We start from the raw sequence: 21266 nt of genomic DNA on the forward strand, positions 1-21266 counted from the left end.
TGAAGGGTCATTATATCTGCAAATGCCATGGCCCCTTCCTGTGTGTTGACCCTCCCACACAGCCCACGACCGTCTTTCAACAATGTCATAAAGAGAGGCAGACATGGCCGGGTGCTATGGCTCACGTCTGTAATTCCAATACTTAGGGAGGCCAAGGCAAGAAGATTGCTTCAGCCAAAGAATTTGAGACCAGCCTGGGCAATAGAGTGAGACCCTGTTGCCTCTACAAAAAAATTTTTAAAAATTAGCCAGGCATGGTGCCACCACTGCACTCCAGCTTGGACAAAGCCCTGTCGCCAAAAAAAAAAAAAGAGTGTGGACAGAGCAGAGAGTATACTTGTGTGCCTGTGAGCATGTGAGCTCATCTGTGCCAATATATGTGAGCAACAGGCCCCAAGGTGGGCAGAAAAGTCACATCATCATGAACTGGCAGTGAGGCTGTGGTTTTCAGCGGGCCAAACTGCATTCCTCGTTTCTCTTCATGTACTGAGCATGGATGGACTTCTTCAGGCCCCCAACATTACCTGCTTAAAGAGGATCCCCTTCTGAGCCTGGCTGAGGGCTGGGCTGGGGAGCTAAGGTTAGTGGCTGCTCTGCTGCCATTCATGATCCACCCAGAATCTGGCTGAGGGAGGAAGAAAAATGGCCCCAGTCAGACTGTCTAGCAGCCTGAGGCTTCCTGGTGGCTCCTCTGAGCAGAAGCAGAGGCTTGGGGTGGGGACCAGAGTCCCTCCCAAGATGCTGCTGCGCTTGCCTTGGCTGGGCCAGGAACCCTTTCTGCCGGGGGAGACCCTCTGCTCTTTCCCTACATTTGCCTTCAAATATCGACCTCCCATGTGTGCCGGGCTCTTGAGGGACATTATATTATTTACACAGGATAATGACTCAGAAAGGATAAATCTTTTTCTCCACGTTTTACGGATGGGTAAATGGAGGCTCAGAAAGACTAAGTAACCTGCCCAAAATTACACAGTAACCAGCAAAGTCATGATTTGATACTAGGTCTGTCTGATTCCAGAGCTCTAGATCTTTCCAAAAAAGAACACACATCTAACAAAGTATTTATTTTAACTCCAGAAGAAATGTTCAGGCTCATGGAATCACTTATAGGCAGAAGTCAGATGCTACAGGGGAGGACTGGGAAAGCAGGAGACCTAAAAATTGTCATTTCGTGCAAATCACTGAAATCACTTTCCTTGTTTGAAAAGGAGATCTTGCCTGCAGGGCTGTGGTTTGGCTCTCCTGATGGCTGCGGCTGGTGGAGTCTGTTTTCAAAGGTCAGTTCCTTTGCCCCATGGTGGTTATTTTTATTTTATTTTAATTTTTTTTTTTTGAGATGAAGTCTCACTCTGTCGCCCAGGCTGGAGTGCAGTGGCGCGATCTCACCACAGCCTCCGCCTCCCGGGTTCAAGCGATGCTCATGTCTCAGCCTCCTGAGTAGCTGGGATTACAGGCAGGTGCCACCAAGCCTGGCTAATTTTTGTATTTTTAGTAGAGGCAGGGCTTCACCATGTTGGCCAGCCTGGTCATGAACTCCGGACCTCAGGTGATCCTCCTGCCTCAGCCTCCCAAAATGCTGGGATTACAGGCGTGAGCCACCATGCCCTGCCTAAATATTTTATATATTGCTGCTAGTCCCACACCTACTCCCCTGGGATGTGGAGGTCAAATGAGACCCCAGCAAATGCTGAGAACACTCTACGCCAAGAGTAGGGAGAATTAGTATTTACAGGCACCCAGGGTCAGCTTCGCGGACCTGCAACCAATGCATTCACAGGCGGCTTGAGCTTGGTTTAATGTTCTGCTATCTTGTCTTGCGATTCTTAATAATTGTTGGACAAGGGACCTCACGCTTTCATTTTGCACCAGGTGCCAATGTAGCCTTTCCTGCGGGCTTAAAGACAATGGCTGACATAATTCAGAAAAATACCCTAACGCCTCGAATCAAATTCCAGGGGACTGAGAATACACAACACATAATTTCGTTCTACCTGAAGTCACTGGAGTGTTGATTCTCCTGTCTCCTGGCTATTGAAGGGAAGGCACAGTTCCTGAGGAAGTGGTTCTATCCCATGTAAGGCCAGTATGGTGTATGAAGTACTCCAAGTGAAAACGGCTAAAGAACTCAGTCATTATCCTCAGCAAGAAATTTCCCAGCATCTGCTCTGGTTGCTATGGGGAACTCTTGAGGCCAGGAGTTTGAGACCAGCCTGGCCAACATGTTGAAACCCCATCTCTACCTAAAACAAAAAACAAAAAACACAAAAACAAAAATCAGCTGGGAGTGGTGGCACATACCTGTAACCCCAGCTACTCAGGAGGCTGAGGCATGAGAATCTTTTGAACCTAGGAGGCAGAGGCTACTATGAGCCGAGATCGCGCCACTGCACTCCAGCCTTAGCAACAGAGTGAGATCCTGTCTCACAAAAAAAAAAAAGAAAAGAAAAAGAAAAAGAAAAAAGAAAAGAAAGAAAGAAAGGAAGAATGCAGAGGAAGCAGGATGGGCAGAGGGACGTTAAACTGTGAGGTAGGCTCATGAGTCTTGATCAGCTTGGTGGGGAGTTCTGGAAGGAGAATTGCCTGTTAGAGTTGTTGCTCAATGGGCCAAAATTGCTGGGCCTTCACACCTCTCCATGCCTAGTCACTGGGTCTAGATATGCCCTAGGAAGGGTGTGACCTCGAGTGAAGCCACTCTGTGTGGCTGAGGCAGAGCCCGAGGGACCTGATGGCTTAATGCTGTGTGCCAACCACGCCACGCTGGGAAGAGCATTGTTTCTTGAAGAGAGAGCTGGGTGGCTCAGCTCTGTGTCCACCACATGGTGGGTGGGGGAGGGTTAGCAGGTGGCTGGGGGGAGGGGGGAAATGTTCCCTGAAGGCAGCTGAGTGGGGCCTGTGGTCTTCAGGCATGTTGACAAGAACATCTGCTCTGTCGTGAAGGTGTATGAGAAAAGGACTCTGTGATCTCCTGAACCTAGGAAAAGCCACTAGCTGGGGGATTATTTCTAGACCACTCCTAAGCGTATGTAGGGCCTGCCTGACATCTGCCCTGCTCTCCTTAGCACTCAGCTTGCATTAAGCCATTTTGTATTACTATAAAGAAATACTTGAGGCTGGGTAATGGATAAAGAAAAGAGCTTTATTTTGGTTTATGGTTCTGCAGGTGGTACAGGAAGTGTGGGGCTGGAATCTGCTTCTGGTAAGGGCCTCAGGAAGCTTCCAATCATGGTGGAAGGCGAAGGGGGAGCAGGTGTGTCACATGGTGAGAGCAGGAGTCAGAGGGAGAGTTGGGGGAGGGACGTGCCACACTCTTTTAAACAACCAGATCTTGAGTGAGCTCAGGGAGAACTCACTCATCACTTCCAGGAGGGCACAAAGTCATTCATGAGGCAACTTCCCCCATCACCCAGTCACCTCCCACCAGGCCCTACCTCCAATGCTGGGGATCACATTTCAACATGAGATTTGGAGGGGACAAACATCCAAACCATATCACAGCTTACACTGTGGATGTGAACACAGCTGTACACATACACAAAATTTTGTTGTAATTTATACTAAAAACCAATCTCCCTACAGCTCCTCGGGCGACAGCTTGCCGGTTTTCTCATTTGCTCCGTTCTGGGACTCGGACAAATGGGGCACAAGGTCTCTTTCTGCTGATACAGGTGGGTCCCAAGTCTGCATTTCCTGTCTGGACTCAGCATCACCAAGGGTTACATGATGGTTTTGAAGGAATGTTGCTCAGAGTTTCAGGCGACTGGTCTGGAGGAGAGAAGGGGGCAAGTGCTCACCTTGAACCCGTGCAGGTGGACAGATGTGTGGTGGAGGGATTCGAGGGTTACCTCAGATCACATGATGGCCCACGCAGGGCCAAAGTCACTCATTGTGTGGAGGCATTTTGCGGGGGAAACACACCTGGACGCAGGGAGAAGGGCTGGGGCCTGGCTCATACATCAGAGGGTCTCTCTGGTAAGTCTTCTTCCTCCGTGGGACTCTGGAGGGTCTGGAGGCTGTGGCCTCTCTCCTGGTCTCTGGTCAGGTGGCCAGCTGGGAGGACAGCTGCAGTCAGGGCAGCAGGAGAGGGACTGTGACTGTGCAGGTGGGAAGGGTGGTCAGTCTTCACCCTCCAGACCAAGCCAGAAGGCAGCCATTTCAAAGCGTCTCAGGCAGCCCAAGCTTGCTGGCCAGTCCACAAGCTTGGCCAGTCGTCTTCACTGTCATGGTTGCCCTGGGGCAGTGCCTGTAGCAGTCAAGAGACAAACCCAAAAGGGAACCAGGTACTCCACAAAATAAGGCTTTTCTGGGGTCCATTTTTGAATGGGAGTGAAGGGTACCAGAATTGGGTAGCACAGGTGAAAGTCAGAGGCTGAAGGGGAGGGCAATAGGAGCCTCCTAATAGCAACGGGGCTCCTCTGATGGCTGCCTTTGCTTTGAGGACACCCTGACAGCCTTGCTGAACCTTTCTTCGATTTTGAGCTTAGCAAGCTCCTACTGGACCTTCTCTCCTTCACTGGGGCTCAGCTTGCAGGGGTTCTGGAAATATCTCCGCAGATCGCTCTTCCTCCCTGGGCCTCAGTTTCCTCATCTGCACAGTGAGGCCTGTTAAGCCAGGTGTTCTGACTTTATTTTCATTTATTTATTTTGAGACGGAGTCTCACTCTGTCATCCAGGCTGGAGTACAGTGGCATGATCTTGGCTGACTGCAAACTCTGCCTCCTGGGTTCAAGCGATTCTCCTGCCTCAGCCTCCCGAGTAGCTGGGATTACAGGCGCCCACCACCACGCCTGGCTAATTTTTGTATTTTTAGTAGAGATGGGGTTTCACCATGTTGGCCAGGCTCATCTTGAACTACTGATGTCAAGTGATCCACCCACCTCAGCCTCCCAAAGTGCTGGGATTACAGGTGTGAGCCACCGTGCCTGGCCTGTTCTGACTTTAAAGGTAGGGATTCAGAGGTAGAAAAGAGGAGGTAGACTGAGAGGTTCCTGGGGTTAAAGGCTGGCAGGGAAGCTGGGCAAATGTACAGAAGAGCCCCCTGCTTATGTTTCAGGGGCCAGGGCAAGAGTGTACATGGAAGCCCACATACCATGTGGCTAAATATTTAAAAAGCAAATTAACAAACTGTTGAATAAAGTATGTTCTATTGGTTGACCTTGAAAAAAATATTTTTCTGATGAGTTGACCTGTAAGGCCAAGTTTGAATGAAATTTCCTAGACTCCTTAGAGTCCCAACTCAGAGCATGCGGTGTAGAGAGAGCTGGTCCAGGGCCTCAGCTGTGGCCACAACAAGAATGTTCTCCCACTCAAGATCTCCTGCTCTAGGGAGCGGGGCTGTCCAGGGACCCCTGCTGCTGTGCGCTGAAATCTATCTTTGCTGTTTCTGCCAACCACTGAGTGCAGCAGGGATGCTAACGGGGTCTATTTGTGGGAGACACGGGGCTCTTCTGATGGCTGCCTTTGCCTTGAGGACACCCTGACAGCCTTACTGAACCTTTCTTTGATTTTGAGCTTAGCAAGCTCCTGCCGGACATTCTCTCCTTCACCGGGGCTCAGCTTGCAGCTCGACTTACTGGTCCTCCCAATCTTCTCCGGCTCCCTCCTTCTTTCCTTACACACAAGCATTTCCCCTAACAAATCTTTGTTCCATTCACTCTATCTTGACACATATTCTTGGAGCACTTGGGCTAACACATTGGTCCCCCGCCGGCCCCCCTTATCTTCTTACCCCTGGCTTCTTCCCACACCACGAGAAGCCCCATGCGCAGGTGTATGGAGCCTCAGGTACCAGGCTCTAGGTGGTGGCAGGCATGTCCCCTTGGCCTGCAGTCTCCTCATCCCGCGATGGTGTAGGGAGTGATGCAGGGCCACAGGGAACAGGAAGGGGGCCCCTCTTGTCCGAGTCTAAAGTGGTAGTGACAGGGAGCCTGTCCTTTCCCTGCCTTCCCTCCACTCCATCCTCCTGACCTGAGTGGCTCTTTCTCATGCTCCCCGCCTCTGTGCTTTTCCAGAACACACTTTGTAACCACCTGGGATGGAGGTGGTGAGCATGTGTCCCAAGACCTCAGGAGAGTCTGGTAGAGAATAGAGGAAACTGAGGCTCAAAGACATTGAGTGAGCATCCATACCCAGGTCTCCTGATACCCACCCCGGGCTTTGCCAGGACGTCCCAGCCAGCAGAGACAGCCACATGGTATCTCACAACTCCCCTCTCAGTCCCTAAGAAATGAGTGTGCCTTTCTTCTCATCTTTAAAAAAGAGCTGCTTCTTTCTACCTTGCAGCAACCCGACTGGGAGAATGGAGAGCCAAGCGTGTTGTCCCCAAGGCCAGCTAGACACCAGCCCTTCAGAACTTATCGTTATATTTGCAATCTGGGTAACGATAGGCAAATCTGGAGTCACACGTTCTCAGGGGCCTCAAGATGTCTTTCAGCTGGCTGGCAGCCCCAAGGACTTCTGGGTCTGGGCGGATGCTGTCCCCACACTGAGCAAGGACGGAGTCTATGTCATCTTGCAGTGGGGAGGGGAACCTCCCCTGGAGAAGTCGAGGCAGCAACTTCTGACACACCAGCACCAGGCTCTGCTTCTCAGAGATGCTTTCGCAGGAGGGCAGCTGGGCCTGGCAGCCGGAAACCAGGCAGCTAAAAATGTCTTTATTCTCTCCTGCCCTGGTGGCTTCTTGGCTGCCTAGAAAAGAAATGGGAAATATTACACACCCTGCCACCTGTGCTCCTTGAGGGAGGGCACCACTAATTAGAATTGCTGGGTGGAGCCGGGCGCGGTGGCTCACGCCTGTAATCCCAGCACTTTGGGAGGCTGAGGCGGGCAGATCACTTGAGGTCAGGAGTTCCAGACCAGCCTGGCCAATACGGTGAAACTTCATCTCTACTAAAAATACAAAAATTAGCCGGGTGTGGTGGTGTGCATCTGTAATCCCAGCTACTCAGGAGGCTGAGGCTGGAGAATCGCTTGAACCTGGGAGGCAGAGGTTGCAGGGAGCCAAGATTGCACCACTGCACTCCAGCCTGGGCAACAGAGCGAAACGCTGTCTAAAAAAAAAAAAAAAAAAAAAAATTACTGGGTGAACTAGTATAGTCTCCTAGCATTTCCCTGTCACCAGGAGATTTAGGACTCAGGGACCACGTGGAAAGAATCCACTCTGCTACAATAGAGTGAGGCCTGGGCATGGAAAACCCACTTACCCCTACCAGAAGTTAGGCTGATAATTGTAGAGATCACATCCATATTGTTAGACTCTCATTATTACTAAATTAGGGAACTCAGGAAATTATTAGGACTGGTTTCATTTGCGCCTTTAAAATGCAAAGTGAGGGCCGGACGCGGCGACTCACACCTGTAATCCCAGCCCTTTGGGAGGCTGAGATGGGCGGATCTCCTGAGGTCAGGAGTTCGAGACCAGCCTGGCCAACATGGCGAAACCCCGTCTGTACTAAAAATACAAAAATTAGCTGGGTGTGGTGACAGGCGCCTGTAATTCCAGCTACTCATGGGGCTGAGGCAGGAGAATCGCTTGAACCCAGGAGGCGCAGGTTGCAGTGAGCCAAGATTGCACCACTGCACTCCAGCCTGGGTGACAGAGTGAGACTCTGTCTCAAAAACAAAAACAAAAATGAAAAACAAAATAAAATGCAAAGTTAGGAGAAAAAACAAGTAATCCCGAATATGTATTCAATGAGTTGTAGTGTGACTGACGTTTCATGATTTACATATCCAGAATACTCTGGAATCAGCCTCATTTCTTCTAATTTGATTCTTCTTAATAAAGGCAAATCAGGAAATAAATGAGTGTGGTTTAATTTGTCTATTTTTGTAGGCTTTTGCATGCAAACAAAATCAGAAATTGGAAAATAAAATCCTTTGTCCTCTTATTGGGCTCAGAAAATTTGGTCAGCATTAGAGATTAGGGTGTTCGAAGGGTTCTAGAACCCTGAATGAAACTTTACACATAGTGAGAAACACGATTCAGTCATCCACCTCATTCGGTTCCATGCTTTTTTACTTTGAAAACTTTATAAAGAGCAATTGTGCCAAAATGGATTGCAAAATATACCAGTGAATCAGCCTGATATTTAAGTTTTAGAAAAAGGGTAAAAGCATCTGATGAGAAAGACTCTGAGTGGGAGATGGACCCAAAGTTGTGTGTGTGTGTGTGTGTGTGTGTGAGAGAGAGAGAGAGAGAGAGAGAGAGAGAGAGGAGAGAGAGAAAGAAAGAGAGAGAGAGTTAGAAAGAGAGAGAGAGAGAGAGAAAGGAGGGGCAAGGCAGGTCCCTGGGCCACACAGACCCAATTGCACAACAGCACTGCCCTGGGACGGTGCGGCTGGGGCTGTGCCACTATGCACAATGCTTCTCATGGACAAGGTCAAATCCACTTCCCCTTTGGAGATGGAGTTAGAGTAGAAATTCAAATAGGAGTGAGGGACATTTTACATGAAATCTAACATTCTTTGAACTTGAGTGGCTCTCACTATGACATGCAGAGATGGGAAAGGCCCAATACCGTGACCCCTGGCCACCCCTCCCTAGCTCCTGTCACCCTGACTTTCCCTCTGACAGCTGCTCAGCCAGGCCCATGCTGAGTACCTTCCTGCTTGTCGATGACGCCCACTGCACTGGCATCCCGGATGAACAGATGCCCGTTGTTAAAGACGCCGAACATGCCTGCATCAATGTGGGTGAAGTAGAAGAAATAGTTCAAATCGTTGCTCCTCAAAGACTCCAGGACACCCAGGAGCTGGTAGGCAAGGTCGGCTGCCTGATCTGGGGGTGCATCATAGAATTCCTGTAGCGGTCTGGTGCTGGTGCTGACGAGGAATCTGCCACAGGAGCCCAGGTACTTGGGCAGCGGCCATCCCTCAGCCCCAGGGAAGATCTGCCAAGCCAGAAGGAGGAGGATTAGAGAGAAAAATCTGGTGACAGCTCTCTATCTGTCTATTATATCTATCTATCTATCTATCTATCTATCTATCTATCTATCTATCTATCAATCAATCTATCTATCTATCATCTATCTATCTCTATCATCTATCTATCTCTAACCATCTCTATCTGTCTCTATCTACCTCTATCTATCTATCTATCTATCTATCTATCTATCTATCTATCTATCTATCTATCATCTATCATCTATCTGTCTCTGTCCCTCACTGCAAGTACAGAAAGATCAGCATCTCAAAACACGTCAGCAAAGTGTCTCTCAATCTTTTTTATACCTCTTGGAACATGGCAATGCCCCGTCCCTCCCCTTCCCCATTTTTTGATTATATTACTGATGGGAAGATTCAGAAAAGGAGGCTGTTGTCATTTCTTTGTAGTAGAGTGCATTTCAACAGAGTTCCTCCAAGCAGGGTATGAGAATGTTAATGGACTTGCCACAATTTTAGATAGTATCGGGGATTCAGGGAAATATGTTTAAGAGTTGCATAGTTGAAAGAAATAGGATTATTTGAGATTTCACAGATATCACTGCTTAGGAAGAGGCTATGGGAAAAATAATAGAGGATCAACTTAAGTCTGATTTAAAGCAAAACTTTTTTTTTTTTAAGAGACAAGGTTTTGCTCTGCCGCCCAACCTGGAGTGCAGTGGCATGATCATAGTTCACTGCAGCCTCAAACTCCTAGGCTCAAGCAATTCTCTCACCTCAGTCTCCTGAGTAGCTAGGACTTCAGGCACGTGCCACCATTCCTGACTACTAAAGAAAAATATTTTTAAAAATAACAGTGGCTGGGTACAGTGGCTCACGCCTGTAATCCCAGCACTTTGGGAGGCCGACGCAGGTGGATCACTTGAGGACAGCAGTTTGAAGCCAGCCTGGCCAACATGGCATAACCTTGTCTCTACTAAAAGTATAAAGATCAGCCAGGAGTGATGGCGCATGCCTGTAATCCCAGCTACTCTGGAGGCTGAGGCAGGAGAATCGCTTGAACCCAGGAGGTGGAGGCTGCAGTGAGCCGAGATCGTGCCACTGCATTCCAGCCTGGGTGACAGAGCGTGACTCTGTCTCAAAAAAAAAAAAAAAATATATATATATATATATATATAAAACAGTACGGGTACCTTGTTCTGGGACAGGGCAAAAATCATAAAGGTGGTCTGTGGGTGACTGAAGTTTTGGGAACTACTGTACTGGCCTTAAGCCTCTCTCCTGCCAGCCGTGGGTGAATCTGTCTGGCTGGGGTAGCTACATACATCGTACAGATGTTCCCCAACTAACTGGAACCTTCCAGACAGCCTAAAACTGGCCTAGGGAAGCATGAAGCTCGGACCTGTCTCCTCTGCCTGCTTGTAAGAGGTCCAAACCTGTGGATTTGTAGATGAAAAGTGGGGAGGAATCCTGGCTAACCTTTTCTTGACTATTTCTTAAAGCAGCTATATCTAGAATGGCTATATCAGCACTTTATTCCTCGTTTTCCTTCTTTAAAAAATAAAGTCATCCCCATCTCTGATGGTTTTCTGCAGTCCTCTGTCCATTTTAACCCACATACTGCATTATGAAGAACCCGTGCCCATTTGAGTTTCCCCTGCCTAGAGGGGACGTCTTTTTTTTTTTTAAACAGAGTCTTGCTCTCTTGCCCAGGCTGGAGTGCAGTGGTGTGATCTTGGCTCACTGCAATGTCCACCTCCCGGGTTCAAGTGATTCTCCTGCCTCAGCCTCCTGAGTAGCTGAGATTACAGGTGCGTCCCACTGTGCCTGGCTAATTTTTTTTTGTATTTTTTAGTAGAGACTGGGCTTCATCATGTTGGCCAGGCTGGTCTCGAACTCCTGACCTCAGGTGACCCGCCCACCTCAGCCTCCCAAAGTGTTGGGATTACAGGTGTGAGCCACAGCACCTGGCCCAGAGGGGACCTTTCTTACTGTGTACCGCAGAGGGTAGTCCTGGGCCTACTGTCGTTGTCTACAGGTGCGGCCACACAGCCATTCCCGGGTTCCATGCCTTGCCCCTCCTGGGCAGAGCCCAGGGCTGAGTCCCAGCCCCATGCTCTCATCCCACGCCTCTCAGGAGCCAGGCCTAGAAGTAGCCAAGATCTTTTCTGGGAGAAAAGATCTGTGAGAGTGCAGGACAACCCGCAATTCCTTTTCCTCCTGTAGTATTTCAAAGGCCAATGTCGCCAGGCAGGTTTTAGCAGGAAGAGTGTGGCCTTTGAGGGCAGGCAGATGGCTCTGCATTTGGGTTCTATTGCTGATGTTGGCTAAAAGTGACTTGGGCCAAGTCCCTTCACATCTCAGAACCCCACTGAATCTCATCTGGAAAACGGGACAATAATAATATTCTCAGGGGGTGGCTGTGAGCATTAAATGACATAATATCAAACCTTCAGCCAAATGCCAGGCACATAGCAGGTGCTCAGTGAATGACAGCTGTTATTATGTATTCAATCATCATGCCTTTGGCCGGTGTTTATTAACTGTCTTTGCTGTGGCTTCTTCCTCCTCTACCTGCACCTTTTCTCCCTCCTATTCTTTCGCTTCTCCTCCTTCCTTTCCCTCTCCTCCTCTCCCGCCTTCCTTCCTCTTCCTTTTCTTAGTCCTCTTCTTCCTCCTTCTCCTCCTCGCCTTCCTCTTCTTCCCTCTTTCTCACTCTACTCTCCCTCCTTTTCCAGCTCCTCTCTCCTACTTTCTAGTTCCCTTTGTGTCCTTTATGTGACCCCTGTGTCCTTACCCTTGAAGTCAGGGATCAGTCGGAGTGATTGGGCTCCACATATTTTATGGGTGTTTGTTTCCACGTTAAGTGTCTGTCTCTACCACTGGACTGGAAGCTGCATGAAGGCAGGAGACACCATACTTGTCTTGTTGACCAGTGTATCTCCGGGCCCTTAATGCATCTTCATTTATTTAACCATTCCCCTGTGTATGGACATTTAGGAGTTACTTCCTTTGTTTTCCCCTCCTTTCCAAGCATAGATGCAAGGTACATCTCTGGGTGGGTCATTCTTTGGCTATTTCTCCACTTCCTGAGCTCGGTCCCATCTGACTAATCTTTGAGGCACAGGTCAAAGCTGGCCTCCTTCACAAAGCCCTTCAGGGCTGCTCAGGCAGTGAAGGTGGCTACTGTTCCCTCCTATCCCCATCCCCCTCCCAGCTCTGGGCTCCCACACCTGTTTCCTCTACAGCAGCCACAGCACTTTCACACTGCAGAAGCCAACACATGCCAGAAAGGTCCTAACACGGGCTAGTGGCCCAAGACAAGCAGTAAAAGGAGGGAGAGGGCTCAATCCAGGGCGGCTTCTGGGAGTCCAAGATTGACCCCCAACCTAGAGGGCTTGCCAGGTCGCTGCGTACCTGTAGAAGGATGGGGTGCGAGTTGACAGCCAGCGTGTAGAGCAGGCGCAGCTTGTCACGGTCGGTGAAGTGGTCCATGAAGATGCTGCCGGCGTCGGCCACCTCTGCATAGCGCCTGACCACGCGATCCAGGAGTCGCTGCGAAGGGCAGCGCAGGAGCGGGCTGGCCAGGCCCTACGCGCAGGTGGGAGAGAGGCGGGAGAAGACGGGGGCGTGGCGCTAAGCTCTTGTGGGGGGTTAGCAGGAGGGGGAATGGGCAGATCCTGCTGTTGGGGGTGAGGGAGACCTTGAGGTTGGGGTGCCAGGTGGGGCGTGGGGAAAAGACCTACAGGAGTGGGGATTGGGGGGTGGGAGGTGTTGGGTAGCTCTACCCAGGCGGAGGAGGGGGCAGACCCCTGTGGCTGGGGAGAGGGGCCAGAGCGCTTTTAGGGGGCGGGGTGGGAGGCCCCCTACCCCACCACAGGCTGTACTGGGGGCGGGGCCACAGAGATCCAGGGAACAGAGAAGGGAATGAGCTCTCTTGGGCAGCACGGCAGGAGGGCACTGGGCAGGCTGAGGGCAGGGCAGGGGAGAGGAAGGGGGAGAGAAGGCGGACTCCACCTTTCCCCATCCCTCAGCTGTCCATCTGAGTTTTGCATTGCCTGTGTCTCTACCCACCATTGCACCCCCACCCTGCCCTTGCAAAGAAGGCTGATCCCAGGCTGAATTCATTCCCTGCCATGGGCTCTTTTGATTCCTTCTGCCATCTGACTTCGATATCACAACTATGAGGCTACACTTGAGCGTCTTTATATGCACCACTGTGTTCTTGGGATAAGACTTGGAGATACGAACCTAGGCTTTTTTTTTTTTTTTCTCATGACTTTCTAGCCAGCCCCTACACCTTTTTCCCCATGCTGAACAAAGAAGAGAATGAACCTCCTGATAAAAAGAAATAGAGTTAAGAACAAGGCCCCGGGGCCAGCCTGCCAGAATTTTACCCGCTTCCACAACTACCAACTGTGTGACCTTGGACAAGTTACTTAGTCTCTCTGTACCTCCGGTTCCAGTTTAAAGTGAGGAGGACACTAAGCGGTCATGAGGATCAAGTAAATTAATAGATGTTAATTCACATTTGGTACCTCATTGAATCCTCTCAGACCCTCCACAAAGTAGGTGCTATTATGAACCTCATTGTGCAGCCAAGGAATTGGAATGCAGAGTGTAGGCAATGGTTGGAAAAGTTGGATTCAGGATTTGAACCCAATGGGTTAGACTCTAATATCTGTGTCTTTTCCCCGTAATAGGCCCTGCCCTCTTTGCTTCTGATCATCTTCTGCTACACAGCCTGAAATTCCACCATTAGAGATGATCATTGGGGAGCAGGGGGCGGGGGTGGGGATAAGTAATTTTTTCTCTTCTCCAAGAGCCAGTTCTTAAATGAAGGTATCTCTGGGAGAGATAGGACGCTAAGTGACCAGAGCAACAACAATAATACGTAATAATTATTGAGTGCTTAGTACACAACAGGAGCTGCTCTAAGCCCTTCATAGGTGGTGTATTCTTTCGTTTACTTCACAAGAACTTATTATTGCTCCACTTTTCAGATGGTAATACTGAGATTTAGAGAGATTAAGTCAGTTGCTCCAAGTCACATATACCTAGCACTGGAACCAAGATGGTACACTGGGTGAGAGGTAGGTAAGGATAGATAAAGGTAAATAAAGATAAGGGAACCAGGCAGGACCTGCACCCTTATCTTTACTGGGAATGAGAAGATCACATCATATAACCCCGCAGTTAGCACCAGGCTGTATTCAGACTGTATTTGTGGACACAAAGGGAACAAAACAGGCCCTGCCCTCCGGGGTGCCTCTCAGCTGGGAGAGACCATCAGGTGCCCAGCAGTTAAGATGTGGTGCAGGAAGGGCTATATGACTGCAATGAGCTATTGGAGCCAACAGGAGGAGGGCCACATTACAACTTTCATGGGACCTTAGTACCCTTGCTTTCACAGGCCCCTTCCTCCATGAAAAATATTACAAATTATATTTTACAGCTGCATTGATATGAAGACAAATATATTAAAGTTATACATTCAAACATTTTCTTGGAATTAAAAGTTTGCTTTTTTCTTCTGATTTTGAAAGAAATCAAAACATTTTTGTGGGACCCTGATATGGTTTGGATCTCTGTCCCTGCCCAAATCTCATGTGGAATTATAATCCCCAGTGTTGGAGGCGGGGCCTGGTGTGAGGTGATTGGATCATGGGAGCAGATTTCCCGCTTATTGTTCTTGTGATAAGGAGTGAGTTTTCATCCTCCCTCTTCACCTTCTGCCATGATTGTAAGTTTCCTGAGGCCTCCCCAGCCATGCTTCCTGTACAACCTGAAGAACTGTGAGCCAATTAAACCTCTTTTCTTTATAAATTACCCAGTCTCAGGTAGTTCTTTTTTTTTTTTTTGAGACAAAGTTTCACTCTTGTCCCCCAGGCTGGAATGTAATGGTGCAATATCAGCTCACTGCAACCTCCGGCTCCCAGGTTCAAGCCATTCTCTTGCCTCAGCCTCCCAAGTAGCTGGGATTACAGGCATGCACCACCATGCCCAGCTAATTTTTTTGTATTTTTAGTAGAGACTGGATTTCACCATCTTGGCCAGACTGGTTTTGAACTCCTGACCTCAGGTGAACCACCCACCTCAGCCTCCCAAAGTGCTGGGATTACAGGCATGAGCCTCAGGTAGTTCTTTACAGCAGTGTGAGAATAGACTAATACAGACCCTAAAAGATTTCTTGAAAGATAGTGAGGTTTAAGCTGAAGCCTGAACCTGCAAAGAGGGTGGAAGAGTATTTTATGCAGAGGGAACAGTACATGCAAAAATCTTGAGAGGAGAGAGAATGTGCTAGAAACTACAGGGGGTTAGGGCTTTTTGAAGCTAGAAGTGAGAGTGAACAGAGAGGAATCCAAGAATGGAAGACAGATGAAGTCATTTTAAGGAATTTTGATTTTATCTAGAAGGGATAGGGGACAACTGAAGGCTTTAAGCAGATACACATTTTATGCTCAGCTATACATTTTAGGAAAGTGATTCTGGGTTGTTATGTGGACAATAGATTCAGAGGAGTGTGGCCAATACTGCTAGTTATCAGCCCCTGCATTTTAGGTAGGCATATGACCACCTCAAATAAAGATTTCATTCCCAGCTTCCTTTGCAGCTAGGTGTGATAATGTGACTAGGTACCAGTCAATGAGATATAAGTAAAAATTTCTGGGAAGAGTCCTTAAAGGGAGAGGATGTAGCTTTCTTCACTCTTTTCTTCCTGACTGGAATATGGATGTGATGGGTGGTGCTCAGGCAGCCATCTTGGACCAGGGCACACTAACGGCTGTGAAGCAGCAGAATAAAAGTAGCCTGGATCCCTGACAATCATGGAGCCACTATATTGACCTTCAACAGCTATGTATCAGTTTCTTTTATGTTTTTTAAAAAGCGTATTTTGGCCAGGCACGGTTGCCCATGCCTGTTATGTCAGCACTTTAGGAGGTTGAGGTAGGCAGATCCCTTGAGTACAGGAGTTCGAGACCAGCCTGTGTGACATGGCAAAAGCCTGCCTCTACAGAAAATACAAAAACTAGCCAGACGTGGTGGTGCATGCATGTAGTCCCAGCTACTTAGGAGGCTGAGGTAGGAGGATCACTTGAGAACAGAAGGTGGAGGTTGCAGTGAGCCATGATCGTGTCACTGTACTGCAGCCTGGGCAACAGAGTGAGACCCTGTTGCAAAGAATAAAAGTGTACTTTGATCTTGCTTAAGCCACTGTTACTTGGATTTGTTGTCACATGCAACTGAACTTAATTCTAAATATCACAGGAAGAAAGAGTGGAGGCAGGAAGGCCAGTTAGGAAGACGCAGTGATTGAGTGTGAGATGAGAGAATGCAAAGATTTGAAGATATTTGTTGGTAGCGGAATATACAAGTCTTGGTGATAAGCTGAATGGTTGGGGGCTGTTGGTGAGAAGAAAGGAGGTGTCAGAGATAGTACTCAACGTGAGAGTGGACAACAGGAATATTGTTTGCTGAGGTGATTTTAAAACATGTTTGCAAACTCTTTGTCACTTCTCCCACCAAGGGATAGAGTCTCATTTCCCTCCCCTGGAATATGGACTGGCTTTGGTGACTCACTTTTGGTGGATAGGACGGTGCAAGAGTGAAGATGCAAAAACATTAAGCCTAGGTCTTAAAAGGTGATACAGCTTCTACTTAATTCTGTCTTTGGATGCTTGCTTTTGTACCTAGCCACCATGCTGTAAGGAAGCCCAGGCCACATGGAGAGCCATACGTGGAGAGAAAAACCAAGATCCCCCACTCACCACAGCTGGGTTCCTGACAGCCAGCCCCAATTTGCCAGCCATGTGATTGAGCCATCTCGGAAGTGGAACCTCTATGCCCTATAGAACCACCCCAGCTGATGCCACGTGGAGCTAGGTGAGCCTTTCCCACCAAGCCCTGCTCAAGTTGCATATTCATGAGCAAAATAAATGATTGCTGTTTTAAGCCACTATGTGTTGAAATGGTTTAATACACAACAACAGATAACTGCTATATTTGCTGAGAAGGTTCTGAGCCACCTCTATAACTACAGCAGGAACAGGCTTAAGAGACAATTTGTATTAACCCCTCCCTTTATGATGGAGGCAGCTCCTCCCCAAGGTCCCACTTACAGAGTGAGACCTTTGTCTACTTCTGTTTGGCATGTGCTGGCCATGTGCAAACCCACAATTATATTGGCCAATGGCAAACAGAATTGGGAAACCAACCATTTCCGATAAAATAAGGTTTCATTTCAAACCAGATACACCCATTTTGGGGATTACCAATTGCTTTGGAGTTTCTAAATCACTTCTCCCATCTGCATACATGGGCAACAGGGCTAACTTACCACCTCCCAGTGAAAAATAAAAAGATAACCAAACCCTGGACCTCTGTTGCCCCTCTCCCTCCCGTGCCTGGTTTCCTCATCCTTGCATTTCTTGTCTGGTGCTATCCTTTGGGAAGCCAGCCAACCAGTCAATGTCTCCATTGACTGGAATTTTGCTTGGCTATATTGTTACTTGATAGGGGCCTTTGGTTCAGGGTGATACTGAGAGTGGCTGTCACAATTCTCTACCACAATCTTTAACAGTCTGAAGACGGTCGATAAAATTTAGCAGACATGTTGCTGTGATGGTTAATTTTATGTGTCAACTTGGCTAGGCTGTATTCCCCAGTTATTCAATTGAATGCTAATCTAGGTGTTGCTGTGAAGGCATTTCATAGATGTGATTAGCACCTACAATCAGTTTACTTTAAGTAAAAGAGATTATCTAGGTAATCTGGGTGGGCCTGATGCAATCATTCAAAGCCCTTAAGAACAAAAGAGATTTTTTTAAGGAACAAGGAATTCTATCTGCAAACTACAGCATCAGATCCTGCCCAAAGGTTTACAGATTGCAGGCCTACCATATGGATTTTGGACTTGCCAATCCCTGCAATCATGTAAATCAATCCTTTGAAATAAATCTGGACATGTATATGTATCTCCTACTGGTTCTGTTTCTCCGGTAGAACTCTGCCTGATACACTAGCTAAAGGAAAAACACTCGTTCATTACAAAAATGGACAGCAACGAAGACCGAAATCTAGGTTTGCTTTCATCTTGGAAGCTTTTAGTGAAATCTGAATAGAGGAGAAGTAACTTCCCCAAGGAGTCATTTGACCTGCGATTGGCTTTCATCCATACCCCCGAGTGTTTGCTCAAAAAACATCACCAGCAATCAGCAGTGTCCTCATTTAAAGGGTTCTTACCAGAATGGAAACATAAAAGATAAATAGTCTTGACCGGTGATTTCATGACTCTGATGGAGGTACTTAAAAAGTAAAAGAGGTATGCTTTTCTTTTCCCTCTAGAAGCTAGAGATAAGAGAGTTCATCCATCACTAGGGCAAGAACAGATTTTCCTTCAGACCAGACCAAAATTTAGAAGTTATGTGGACCTTTGGTAATGTTGTCAGAATTGCCCTAGCTCCTTATCAGGTTCTATCTCATGGGGAAGACCTGTCCAGACTGAGAATCTCGCCAGAAGTAGATCACAGGGGGATCACATCTGGATTGGGGTGGGCTCAGCGACAGCCCCATCTAGGGGACCACAGTGTGGTGGAAAGAGCGGGGGCTTTGGAGTTGTCATCAGAGAATATTGTGCAAAGGTAGCCTGTTGCTGGTGGGCCTGTGTGTTGGTGAATTCTGGAGGGTGGCATGGGAGCTGCGTGTGAAGGTTTGATGCAGAAGCCTCTTTAGTGATTACTATTTGAAAATGTGGTTGGTATAACACAGTTGGGAGAAGGCTAACACTTTCTGGAAGTTCTCAGTGCTGGGCCCTATGCCAGGCTTTTTCACTGGTGTTATCTCAGCATACACAGGAACTTTAGTTCTCTCTGGCCCTGGTGACAGTCCTGAAAATTTAAAATGATTGATTACAAAAAGGCTTCAAAAGATTTGTGGAAAATGTGACATTAATTTTCGCAGCTCTGGCTGGTAAATGCAAATGGCAGATAGCATTATCCAGTGATCTAGTAAAATACTCCCATGTTCCAGATGGGAATAAGGACCAAGAAGGAAGTGGCTTGTTAAAGATCATGCTCCTGGCCAGGTGTGGTAAGCTCACATGGATGAAGCTGGAAACCATAATTCTCAGCAAACTAACACAAGAACAAAAAACCAAACACCACATGTTCTCACTCATAAGTGGGAGTTGAACAATGAGAATACATGGACACAGGGAGGGGAACATCACGCACAGGGGCCAGGGGCCTGTCGGGTGTTGGGGGGCTCGGGGAGGAATAGCATTAGGAGAAATACCTAATGTAGGTGATGGGTTGATGGGTGCAGCAAACCAACATGGCACGCGTATACCTATGTAACAAAACTGCACTTTCTGCACATGTACCCCAGAACTCAAAGTATAACAATAACAGAAAAAAAATTAAAAGTTAGCTGGGTGTAGTGGCACATGCCTGTAGTCCCAGCTACTTGGGAGACTGGGACAGAACGGTCACTTGAGCCCAGGAGTTCAAGACTGCAGTGAGCCATGGTCATTCCAATGCTCCTTATTGGTGTCCAAGCTTGCTTTCATACCCAGATTCCAGTAGGGTATTACATTGATTTAATGGGGAGAAAGATGGGGGGAAAAGCCCGTGATTTCAGAATAGCGCAGTGTGTCCCAAACTTGGCTGACAATCCTGGCCTTCAGAATGCTATAAACATACAGATTCCTAGGTCCCCACCTAGAAATTCTGGAAAGGTAGGTCTGATGGAGGCTTAGAACTCTGGATTTAGACAGATATCATGGGCTGTTCTTGTTATCAGCCAAGCCTAGGGAACAGAAGGGGAGCAAGGGACATAAGAAACTGAGATGCAATTCAGCATTTCCATCTCAGGAGCTTTGGAAGAAGTCCCTGGGCAGACTTGTTTCTTCAGTTTAGACACAAATAAAAATGACTGTGCATTCTTGATGGTAAAGACAGTTGGTAATGGCTTCCCCATCACTCCTCAGATGGCTATCATCTTTCCCCAGAAGGGTTTGGCTGGTAAAAGCCCACAGTTAACCTTTAAAAAGGGATGTGCACACTGTAATAGGGGTGCTCCAGAAAACCAGACAATCTTCAAAACCACTCGAATGAATCTCTCAGGAGGAAATCATAGCTGCTTGAAGGAGAGATGGGGGTTGCTGACTCCTCACATCACATCACATCACATCTCGGAGCCTACTCCAAGGAGGGATTGAGCAGAAAGAAGAATCAGGAGTGCCAGGTGGCAGTTGGAAAGTAATTGACTGTCTAAGGGCTATGTACTGACTCCAACTGGCCACTAGCCCCATGCTGCAACTTGGGGTGACAAGAACCAAAGGAGAGCTGGCATCCTAGACACCTCCATTTTTAGACGTCCTATATTGGGTCAGTGAAGATACTGTCAAGCTATCCATTGTGTGACAATACATAGCTATTTACCACGCTAAAACAGTTCGTTTTAGCATGGTAAAAAGAACCAGAGACACTGTTGGAGTTCTCTACTGCTGCTTCTCCAACTCTCTCTTTGGAATTTCGGCACAAACTCGGTTTCCAAGCCTCACAGAACACGCATGCAAAAGCCTTGGCCTGGTGACAGGCACATCCTCTGCATTCAGTACATTAGTACATATCATTGTCACTGCCATGTGCTAGACGTGCCTTCCGTAAAGAGCCATGGTACTCTCCATGCCCTACGACCCCTTATAGCTGAAGCTTCCCCTTCCATGGCCACTTGCTTAGGGCAGCAGGGCAAGGCCATCTTTGATGGATAGGGGGTACCTGGTGTGAAAGGCTCTACCTAATGAGCTGTTGGTAAAGAGTTAAGCCAATTATTCTGATTCCCTTTTGGGATTTTGATTTGGGATCTATCTGAGAAAGAGAGGATGGGGAAATGCTATGGAAAGAAGCAGAGATGCCATGAGTGAGGGTGATTGGGAGCCCATGAAACAGTGAACAAAGCACCAGATGCATGGTCGCTGGATGCCAGGGCTGCTTCGGGTCTTAAAAGCTTCCGTGCCAAGTTCTGGGCCAGGGATGGCCTTACCACAAACACCTTTTCCAGAGAGTGGGCTCATGGAATCTTTGCTCTTTGTCTCCAGTAGAGCCAGGCAGCCCACCAACTCAGAGAAATGGGGTTTATTGAGGCATGAGGGAAGGGCAGCGGGTTAGGATTGGAAGTCCTGGGCCTACTGAGACTCAATTTCCGTCTCTGTAAGAGGGGGGATGACAGTGTCTTTTCTGAAACCTCATGGGAATGGCATGGAAGATAATGTGGGCGAACCTTGTTATAGCATTCACCATCCTGTGCCCCGGTATAACCATATTATCCTCAAGCCCATCTTCCATCTTAACTGTCCAACTTGCTTCTGCCTGACTTCTGGCAGT

General features: G+C 48.0%; 1 protein-coding gene across 2 annotated transcripts in view; it reads right to left on the reverse strand.

The window, feature by feature from the left end:
* Nucleotides 1–6343: 6343 nt before the first annotated feature.
* Nucleotides 6344–21266, reverse strand: part of DIPK2B (divergent protein kinase domain 2B) — a 49701-nt gene continuing 34778 nt past the window's right edge. Inside the window, exons 3-5 of one of the 2 annotated variants that reach the window (XM_002831562.3) lie at nt 12298–12471; nt 8600–8888; nt 6344–6684 (exon numbers count right to left, since the gene is read on the reverse strand). In XM_002831562.3, the coding sequence (XP_002831608.1) occupies nt 6344–6684; nt 8600–8888; nt 12298–12471 (804 nt within the window). Of the gene's footprint in view, nt 6685–8599; nt 8889–12297; nt 12472–16840; nt 18768–21266 lie in introns of those variants that run through there. The other variant, XM_009234753.2, reaches the window with a different exon arrangement.

This window comes from Pongo abelii, chromosome X, assembly GCF_028885655.2.
Source record: "Pongo abelii isolate AG06213 chromosome X, NHGRI_mPonAbe1-v2.0_pri, whole genome shotgun sequence".
Classification (NCBI taxonomy): Eukaryota; Metazoa; Chordata; class Mammalia; order Primates; family Hominidae; genus Pongo; species Pongo abelii.